The sequence below is a fragment of the Cydia fagiglandana genome, chromosome 17 (assembly GCF_963556715.1).
Source record: "Cydia fagiglandana chromosome 17, ilCydFagi1.1, whole genome shotgun sequence".
In the NCBI taxonomy this organism is placed as follows: domain Eukaryota; kingdom Metazoa; phylum Arthropoda; class Insecta; order Lepidoptera; family Tortricidae; genus Cydia; species Cydia fagiglandana.
The window spans coordinates 3,584,117-3,595,669 of NC_085948.1; the positions used below are offsets into that span (position 1 = coordinate 3,584,117).

The window sequence follows — 11,553 nt, forward strand, 5'->3', positions numbered from 1 at the left end:
GGTAGCACCAGCGAGGTTATTCGCGTAGTCGTTGATGTGGCGCACTGGATAGCGGTCGGGAATGGTCCTGGCGTTCAGGGCGCGATAGTCCCCGCAGGGGCGCCAAGACTGGTCTTTCTTAGTTGTCATGTGCAAGGGAGAGGACCAAGCACTCTCGGATGGCCGAGCCACCCCAGTCCGCACCATGTCCTCTAGTTCGGTCTTGGCAGCAGATAGCTTCTGAGGTGCCAAGCGTCGGGGACGGCAGGAGATGGGTGGGCCTTCGGTGGTCCTAATATGGTGCACAGTGTTGTGTTTGACTAACCGCTGGAATCCAGGAGGCTTAGTGATGTCAGGGAACTCAGCGAGCACTTGTGCAAAAGGAGAGTCCCGTAGACTGATAGATTTGATGCTAGGCTGCGTGACAGTAGCAGTTGAGCAAATGGCCTTAAGTCCAGTCTTACCATCCACCAGGCGTTGAGTGTAGCAATCTGGTAGAAGATGGTAATGGGCCAAAAAATCTGAACCGATGATGGCTGAATTAACTTCTGCCACCACAAACTGCCAGGTGAAGTCGCGCCGCAGTCCAAAATCAAGTCTAAGGTGGACTGTTCCGTAGGTCAAAATTGTACTGCCATTCGCTGCTCTAAGATCCCACTCTGTAGGTCTCCGCTGCTCCCTGAGCCAACGGTATGGATAGCAGCACAAATCTGACCCTGTGTCAATCAGGAACTGGTGTTTCGTTACCTTATCGGTGACGAATAGGCGGCGGCTGAGTGATTCCGTGGAGCAGTCAGACCCCGCCATTACTGACCGCTGTTCGAGTTTTCCGAGTTGTTCCAGTTGCAAGGCGGGTTGCATTTGGTAGCTCTTGTATTAAACTTTTTATGGTACCAGCACAGCCGAGTTGCGCCGCTGGCCGGGGAGTTGGTTCGGCTTCTGCTGCGCGATGATGACCTGGTCCGGGATCTGCCACGCTGCCCTCTTGTAGTCATGGCAGCAACCTGCTGTGTGAGCTGCTCGAGGCGGGCCATTACAGCGTTGAGATCAGGCTGTCCCGAATTATTAGTTACCTGACATGCTTGTTGTGGACCAGGAGTGACTTCCATTATTTTGTCAGCCAGCTCTGCAAGTTTGTCTAAGCTGATGTCGGACTGAGCAGTCAAAATCGCTTGAACTTGCCCTGGTAGCCGTCTCATCCATAACTGCCTTAAGATGCTGTCATCTTTAGATGAGCCTGCAAGAGACTGTAGGTGGCGGAGGAAAGCGGACGGCTTGCGGGTTCCGAGCTCCTCGCTGCTTAACAGTCGCTCGACCCGCTGCTGCTCCGAAACAGAGAGCCGCCGGATCAGTTCTTCTTTTAATATTTTATACTTATCATGTTCCGGCGGGCTCATGATAATGTCTTCAATCTCTCCGATTAGTCGTTGGTCAATTATGCTGATGACATGACTGAATTTAGTCATGTCTGCCTTAATTCCTGCCAAATGAAATTGTGCCTCTGCCTGGGCGAACCATACCGCTGGTCGGTCGGCCCAGAACGGAGGCAGTTTGACTGTAACACCGCATATGCCTTTTGTTGGTGCCGTGGTGTCGGATGTAGGTGTGTCAGATGTTGAAGGCTGGTTCTGCTGGGCTTGTAGAGCCGCATTTTGCACCTTTAGGGCCTCCAACTCAGTCCGCAACTCCTCAAGAGACATTTTTAAAGTTTGATACCACAACCAAATGTTATACACACACAATCAGAACGAAACACACAGGCAAAACAAGACAATTAAAATGCACATAAACTCAGAAATGAAGATGAAAATGTTTCCAAAACAGTAAGAAAATCTGTGGCAAAATCAGGGTTAAATCTAACAAATTGTATATTGACAGGCAGCAACAGGAGCAATAAATGTCCAGTTAGTATTGTTAATTAATCAGCAACGCACACACCAAACAGTTAGTAAGTTTCCAAAACCGGGACGTATTTAAATTTGTATATGTAGCTATTGGTTAGTTTGTTATTATTTAGGCACTGTATATAGCGTAGCACACACACTTTTGTTCTTTAGAATAAATTATCGGACGAAAAACACTGAAAAGTTCCGTGAAAATAGTAAAAGTTTAGGTTTTACTTGCGTGAAATCGCTGACACTGGCGGGCGGGAAGTCGCTGGATGACGTATGTCAAGTTCGACGTATGACGTTTCGTAGGGCGATCCGCACTGGCCGATGAGAATGATGCGATCTCGGCGATTGACGGCAAGTTGACAGTGAGTGCTTGTAACGCAATCCGTCCGTCTGCGGGAACCTTTACGGACGAGCTTCAACAGGTGCAAAGGTTATGCAAGGTTATGACCACGCCTTTGGTTTTCGATGCACTTTTTTTTTCTTTTCCATCCAGGCTGCGCTTTGTAGATCGATCGACGTCTACGATACGAACTTTGATTCACGTATGGACGCGGACGTTTGAAGAAGTCGGCGTTCTTTCTTCGGAGTCACCAATTTCCCGTCACCGGGCAGGGATGACGTGGGAGTTGAAATGAGATGCAGTCACTTTGTATACGTTGTGTAATAGATGGCTTTGCACAATGACAGCGTTTTACACAAAAATAAAACGCTAATTAAATAACTTACCCTATTCGGAACCTAATAATAATATTGAGAATGGCAACCCTGTTGTCGGTCGTATTGTCCTTTTCTAGCATATACGTCCCTCTCTCTCTCCCACACTCCCACCACACAGCAGTTTGCTTTTTGGCGGTTGTCGCAAAAACAAATTTCCAACTCATTGTCTCAAAATTATACATATTTACACCAGGCAGGATTAAAACTTTAGGTTCCGAATAGGGTAAGTTATTTAATTAGCGTTTTATTTTTGTGTAAAACGCTGTCATTAAACAACTGTACCGCTATTCGGAACCTAATAATAATATTGAGACGTGTTTGTTATCGCCTGGTGGTGGGAAGACGCCAAGCCAATGTGATTATACATGTACTTATTATGTATATGTAATATTATTATATTATGAGTGTTTAATTAATTATGCAGTACACCCTTTATTTTAACACCTGTGAGGAGAGAGGTATTTAGTAAAGCATACAATTTGATATTCCATTATATTATGATACTAACTTAACATTTTATATACGTACTTAATGTACTTATAAATGTTCAAAAAGAATAAGTGAGTCACCACAAGGGTGCTATACATAATTACTTAAATGTAGGTATGTGAAAACTAGGTAAAAGAAGATGTGATAAGTCAGTCTACTCTTCAAAGAGCATACAACATCTGTTATAAGGAGTAATGTAATTCAAGTATGAAAAGATAAAAATAATAAAGTACTAGAGTAGTTTTTATTTATAAGTCACAATTATTATCAAATTTGATAATAATTATCTATAATAGTAAAGTAAGCAGTTGCAGGAATATAACAAGGACAGGACCTTTCTTATTTCCAGAATCCCTCGGGATTAGGTAGACGAATATTTTAATTATTCGTTATATCACTATCACCACAAACAGAGTTAATAAAATTAGGTACTTATTCAAATGTCATAGGGAATCACTAAATTTATTTAATGACTGTAAGCCATATACTTGGTTATAGGTTATAGTTATAGCTATAAAATGCATTTAACTCTTTTATATGCTTTACTAACGAGAACGCAAGTCACTGTACATACATAAATAAACCTTACTTAAAAGTGTGAAGGTTACTATGAGAGCTTAAGCCACAACACTCATTGTTCACTGCGCTGTGGCACTAGTTATGACGCTTTGTGGTGTTCTTGTGTAGAATTGCTACAGAACTTTATCAATAATATTTGCAGAGTCATTCTAATTAAATTCATGTTTAGCTATCATAACCTTAATTTTACTCAATAATTTGTATATATGTAGTAAGAGTAGTTTCTCAGTGGTTTACTTTATCTGGTGCCTACTGGTAGACATAAGCCTTAAAACTTTATTGGTTCTGACCGCTAAAGTGGCTTAATTTCTGTAAACTATTCATAGACATTGCTTAATTCTGAATATTCAGTGTGTAAATTATAAGGAATCAGATACTTAATTCGAAACCCTAGCTCATCGCATAGGTGCTTTTAACCGAAATACAAATTTATGTGCTTATTTCGTGATTTTACATTATTTGCTGTGGGAAACCAGGGGGTTCCCGACCATTTGCCGGGCGCCTGTGGCCCCAAAGCCAACAGCGCAGAGGCCCTTTAAGAGGGACCTATTTTATCCAATGCTAGAATCAACGCTTTGTCGAATCTATTAGATATTTAGGTATACTTATCCTCCTTATGAACTAAGGATAATTGTTACTTGTTTATATTTCAATAATAGCAAGATTGTAAATTATTTTATATTCTGAAATATAATATTACTTAATTTGGGCCAGTGTACTTTTGTATACTATATCTCTGGCCTACTACCTACTATATAGGTTAGTCTAATAACATCCCGCCTACTGGGAGGCAATATACAGAGTTCATGGATATATATTCACGATATCGCTAAGTGTGTGGATCTAGTTTTCCGACACTTGACTGCATGAAATTATTGTGTACATTTTTTACAGGTCTCGAGCAAGAAGGGTACCTATATATAGGTTGAGGTCCTTAACTTGTGGATTTGGTAATAGGAGCAAGACACAAACGGGGTGTAAATTAATTGATCCACCATGTTTCAAGAGATTCATGTGCATTGATGCCTTCAAGTTACACTGTACAGACAGACTATATAACTCTTTTGCAGAGTTTTGCCAACATATTATAATAAATGACTGCATTTGTTTGGGTGTACTTGTTCCACGACAAAAACATATTTATATATATTACAATGTATTTTTGAAAAATACTCGCCTTTCAAAATAGCTTCGCCTTTTCGCAAGGCTTGCTGCTGTTTCACATTGTGCAAAGCAAACAGTATCGCAATGCTATAATTTTGTATAAATTGAGAACTAGAGGGTCATGCCCTAGACGTGACCGCCCAGAAGTTATACTAGAATCGTTCGTGCAAACCATTAAGTCACTGTTTATTAAAAACCTTATGACTGGGTACCTTACATTCCACGGTGGGTACATTTGTTAAACGTATAGTATCAAACTATGACGAATAATGATAAGTGAATTAAGTGATAACAATATTTGGTCCGTGCATAGAAGCACGTGCCTTTGAGATTAGTGCATGGGTAGTTTAAAATAAACTTAATCTGTGCATAGGAGCACTTACGATCAAGGTGGTTCGAATCCTCAAGGTTCACAAGGCAGACATAAGGATGTAAAATAAATCATTCATAAACGCCCCGTTAGGTCAGTTTTGTATATTTTTATTTCCAACATGCTTGTGCAGCACATGACAATTTTCCTATATACCATGCCAGTCAGGGATATAATAATTAAATAGGTACCTAACCTTGGTTATGTCGTGTACCTACATAGGTAGGTACTCGTAAAAATGTTAACTGAAAGACTAGTGCTCTCGAGGCAAATATAATTTATATTAATTTCTAGTCTGTCATAGCAGCCATAGACTTCAAAGGTTTTTAGATATTCATAGGGCCGCTAAACGGAACCCTTTGTACACCTTGAGCAGGCTGTTTGTGCTCTTGTAATTTTATTTTCACACCATGAGTGATATTAAACATAGCTTATTTCAGAATTGAACCGTAAGCTATGTTGTGTCGTGAGCTTAAGTGAGCCTGATTTAATTAGAGTCCACAGATTATCTGGACCTTGGAGGATTGACCACACCTTATTCTAAATATCAATATTCTGTCTGGGCTTATGGTCGAATTTAGGTGACTAAATCTCTTAGTATTATCTATGCCACCAACGTTATGAGGCTTAGCGTCTCTAGACCACAATTTTATATTAGGGTGCAAAGATTTTTTCATCTTTAAAATAAAAATGAGTCGAGATAGGCCTGGAATCTTAGGTTATTTCATATCTATTATATTATAATTTTAGAAATGTTAATTATTCCAATTTTGAGTTTAGCCAATAGGGTGTCCGGGACCCTTAAAATAGATTGGTAAACAATAATTAAACCTCGAATAACGAAGCCTATTTCGACTGATTTTTACCCAGAACATTATTTTGTTAAGCCCGCTCCACACTCGTGCGCGAATCGCGGCGCGAAGCCGCGAACGCGAGTCTGCACCTCTAGCACATCTTGCATCCGCGACTTAGACCGCGACTCGAGTCGCCATTCCCGCGGCTGTCAAATCTGTCGATTTCCGTAGCATAACTTGTACCCGCGACTGCAACAGCCACGTAGAGAACTCAAAGTCGCGGCGCGACTCGTCAGTGTTACCCGGCGAAATCAAAGTCTAAACAAATCGATATTTGCAAGTGGCAACACTGAATCGGAAACCAGGGATGCGCTAAATCATTCGTTCTTTGGTGGTAAAAAATCTAGGTTTTTGTCGATGGTTAAGTTTTTCCTGTCAAAGTCAAGGAACTTTCAAATTTTGTCAACATTTAATTACGGGAAAAAATATGAAAAAATGTAAGTAATAGAGCCTTATATACTTAATATTGATAATATTCCTTAAAATATATATTGTTTAAAAATTTCTGTTTAATAAACCTTTTAAACAAAATATTTTTGTAAGTAACTATAATAATGGAATTGCTATTATTGGTTTTGTTCTCATATTCCTGTTGTAAATAGTGTTTTTTTTTTTCAGAATAAGTTCAGCATTATCCTAGACACGATTGATATCCCAGCACCCAAAGGAAAATATTATTAACAGGAACGTGCCAACGGGACCCGAAGTGGAGATTCAGGAAAAGAAACACACTAGGCAAGCTTGTAGGTTTCAAACGCGGAGCTGTCCCCTTTTCTAAATTAACTAAGATGTGAGAAGCGCTTTAACTTTAAGAACACCACCGAGGAAGTGAACTATTAATAATCATAATATATTTATGCCCCCATAATATGCATAATATATTTATAACCCTAATGGTTATAGCGTACCTATCTAAGCTGCCACAGTAACTCTCAAATAAATTTCATATAGTTTTTCTTGTGCCAATAATGGATGGCATGTGTGAGTACTGTGTACCTAACTGTTTATAATTTGACACATTGATATGAAAAGCTTATTTCATAGTCCTCGATGAAGTCATGACCATATTTTATTGTCTTGTTTACAAACCAATTTTCTTTCCAGGGTGATATTTAATTGTCCTACGCCGCATGTCGAAGAAAAAGGAAGAGAGAAAATACTTTTCAAGGGTAATAAAGAAGATTCTTACAATTTCTCTATAGTGGTTCTAGATGTTAATATTAGGTTTAATAATAAGAAGTCGAATATTGCAAGATATAAGGCAAAGCAATATACTATTAATTTAAATATTGTTTTTTTTCTCTCCTGTATTTTTACCTGAAAAGAAACAGAAATAAAGTAGGTAGGTAAGTACCTAGAACTCCTAGAAGCCATTATTAATTAGCTCCCCAAGGTCCACTTCATACCTAATGTTGACAGCAACATATCATAGCATGATCCTATCAGGCCCTGTCAAACATGAAGTGAAACATCTAGAACACGGGTATGATCTAGAGGAGTTTCAATATGGTATACCATATGATAACCGTACCTATGCTACCTACGCAGACTATAACATGAGCGTAACAAATCCTTCAAAATATTGTTGGTCGGCTCGGTCCAGTCACGTCACGGTATGGTGTTGGCAGGGGACGGAATGGTTTAATGGGTGTTGACTGATAATATTTCATACAAAGCATGATTTTGAGCCGGACATGATCCTGTTATAGCCACGTATTACATCATTCTGTTACAGTACGATGCAGCGGGCACAGGCCACATGTAGGTATGTTTTGTTGAAGTCGAGGAAGGTTCCAAACGGTACCTAAATAGTAAGAAATTGTTGAAATTAGACATCTAACCGTGATCCTAAATATTACTACTAAGACTATGGCTTACTTTATAAGTTGGATAGTTTGTTTTGGACATTTGTACCTACCCACCTCATCGGCTTTATTTATGTACAAGCAAAGCGGGCTCCGTTGTTAGGTTGATGAATGTTTTGTGTAAGGAAGTTTTAGGATTACCTTTACAAACTTACGAACCTGAATTGAAATTTAAAAATCCTACATATGTACCTAATTACTTAATTGAGTACCTACAAGCTAGCTGTTTGAAATTAAAGTTGTAAACATGATGATGGGTGTGTTGTGGCAGTGGCGGCGCGTCAAACATATCCATAGGCAAGCCGGGGCTAATTTGGCTTACATATTTCCTTTACAACTCTGCTCAAACGTCCAAAAACAGGCAAGCCGATGGGAATCGGCTTTTATGGACGCGCCGCCACTGGTGCATAATCGATATAAGAGTGCGTAAAGCGCATTTAGTGATTGTTCCATACTTCCTTATTCCTTAGGGCAATAAGTAATTATACAAATTATATTAAATTATTTTATGTATACCTATAGTCACAATAAATATATTATGATTATGATTATTGCATAATATATGAAACTTGTTTTTAAGTTATAATTATCATGAGTTTAGTTAAAAAAGTACAAGCAAACCACCCGCGAGAGCGAGTCGCGTTATAAAGTCGCGTAGACTTCGACTCGCGGATTGACATAAAGACGAGAGAATATTTTGTCTCAAAATAGGCAGTTGTGCTACGGGTTTTAGTTCAAAGTCGCGATCGTTGTCATTTTCTGACAGTGACACCTGATCGCGAGTTTGTCGCGGCTCTCGCGCGTGAGTTGTGCTGCCAACACGCGACAAGCCGCCAAGTCGCGCCGATCTGTCACTTCTCACGCCTGTCGCGGCCAGTTGTGCTAGAGGTGCTGGAGTCGATTTCGCATATCAGCGAACTAGACTCCACACTCGCGTTCGCGGCTTCGCCCGCGATTCACGCGCATAGTCTGGAGGGCGCTTTAGAACCCTTTTCACTTGTCCTTTGTCCAAAAGGAGGTATTTACATATTCATCTTTGTTATATTTTTATGATTGTGGCCTACTCGCTCGCCTGTGTTATGACCATATCATTTAATTTCTGACATGCCTTGCGCAGGCTTATATAGGTTGTAATATCATCATCAGTAACTTGACATCAGTTTGTGAATGAATCAAAGATTCTTTGGCACACCTTACGCAGGTGGAAACATGGCAGCCTTGCGCAGGCTTAAATAGGTACACAACATATTGGTTTCATCACAAATAACTTGACGTTAGTTTGTGACTGAATAAAAGATTCTCTTAGGCACACCTTACGCAGGTGGAACCATAACAGACATAGCTTAAGAATATCATTCAAATGAAGTTTATGTTTATGGGTAATATTCCCCTAAGTAGTTGCGAGTTCTTCGCTCGACAAGGGGAAAGGATTTACTTTAATAGGCACTTTTAGAAAGTGTCATTCACGGTGACGAGATTTGCCATAACTAAACTTTAACTCTACAGTTAGCGAATATAATTTGAAATTATGAAGCAAACCATGCGTCTTCGTCAATGAATCAATCTAAACATTCCCATATCGTTAATGCCCTTTCAAGTCACAGGCTTCCGATTTTACTTAAAACGTTTACAAGTGTAGGTACTATTTATGTAGGTAGGTAGGTAGGCTTAAAGAACCGTCTTGTATGTACCTATAGTTACATATAGAATGAATAATCAAGTTATTCAAATCCAAAATAATAAAAGCACATATAGCAACTACATGCAAGAGTTCTTTTAAGCTGTTAGTACCTGTTATTTATTTAAAGAGATACCTATCTACCTACATTTTAACCTTTTTTTTTTTTTTTTTTTCAATATCCTTAGATCTAGTTGGAGAGATATAAATTGATAGGGAGTGAAATACTTAAGGATTTCCATGTCATTCTTGCGCAGAGCCATGCTAATATCTCTCTTTATCTAGTCAGACTTAAGTTTACGTACTGCCAAAGTACTCACTTTCCACAAAAATAAATGCAATTCTTGCGATGTAGGTTTGTTCGTTACCTTGTGTCCCTCAGAGCGGAAATAGAAGCCCCGCGAAGCGGGGCTTCGTCGACTCCTAAGCGGGTACACATTATTTATCAGCAAGTTTATTACCAAAAAATTCATTTTGCAATATTATATTTATCCCGGAACGGGATAAACCGACAAGTTGCTGATAGATACTTGGACAGATAAACCCTACACGTCTATAAGCTTCTACCTTAATACGTAGGTTCTACGTAACACGTATTAACTATCCGATCCTTTCGTATTCGAAAACACAAATCACTTGAAAACTGAAGGGTATATGCCTCCACACATCACCATTTAAGTGTTATACCTAATTTCAACAGTTATTATAGACACACAAAGATTTAAAGTAATAAGTAATAAGACTCAGAAGAGACTTAATGTAGGTATAATATTAATTAAATTTTAATGGTGACAAGTGCACGCTTTACCATCTCGATGTGTTTTCTACCATTATGTGTTTTAGTATTTTCATTAGCATAGCCACGGTGCGCGCAGGCAGCCTTTGAAAACTTACACATTACTATTCCGGATCGGTTTTATTTGCTAGATAGTTTAACGGACACTAAATTTAAATATTTATTTCGAACGGCAAAAGCCGTTAGAAACTGTTTTTCAATATAGTCAGCTAAACTGGGGTACAATTCAAAAACTCACCAGCAGTTTAGCTTCACGACCTTCCAGATGGAAAAACAGCAAGCCAATGAGTTGGAAATTTGTTTTTGCGACAACCGCCAAAAAGCAAACTGCTGTGTGGTGGGAGTGTGGGAGAGAGAGAGGGACGTATATGCTAGAAAAGGACAATACGACCGACAACAGGGTTGCCATTCTCAATATTATTATTAGGTTCCGAATAGCGGTACAGTTGTTTAATTTACATAATAAAATTACGTTTTAGTATTTAATGTAACTAAAGATTACAGAGCGGCGTGTACGCCGGTGCTAGCTACATTTGACAAGATCGGTGTGTAGGGGGTGGTGTTGCCAGGCTTAGGTAAGCTGTTTAAGCTAGGTGTTAACACGCCACACAGGTAAACAAAAGATTGCAATTAAGTTCTGAGACCTGAAATAACTTAAACGATTATAATCAATATAAAATTAACCTAAAAAATGAATCCGCGGTCACAGAAGCCGCGGGTTAAATCTAAAATTTATGTTTTTGATCACAAAATTGAGAGGTTTGTATATTGTAGGACCATGTTTTTGATGTAATTATTCAGATTATCTGCTAAGCTTATCACAAAAAAGAACCAAGAACTAACCTTTTTCGAATGACTTTCCTGCTTTCAAGACAAGACAAGGACATTGCTAAACATTTGACAAAATGACAACTTGCCATGTAACTTGACATTGACACAGCCCATTTCCGGGAAGTCCCAATTCTAAAACGAAATGTTGCCTGTGATTGTTAATGGACGGATCATAAGTGATAGGCCAATTAATTTCAAGATTTGTTATCGGACAGATGGAATATAAACTGCATAAGATATCAACATATTTAACAGCATTTTATTTTAAATTACATTCAATCATTATTTTTTTTAATTACGTTAGTACGAAGATAAATTGTAATTGTGAACGCATCT

The 11,553-nt window shown here is 39.0% G+C and overlaps 1 protein-coding gene across 1 annotated transcript; it reads right to left on the minus strand.

Moving 5' to 3' along the window:
* Positions 1-785: 785 nt before the first annotated feature.
* Positions 786-1,679, minus strand: LOC134672864 (uncharacterized). The gene has a single exon (XM_063530812.1). The coding sequence runs from the start codon at positions 1,677-1,679 to the stop codon at positions 786-788; it is 894 nt and encodes a 297-aa protein (XP_063386882.1).
* Positions 1,680-11,553: the final 9,874 nt, after the last annotated feature.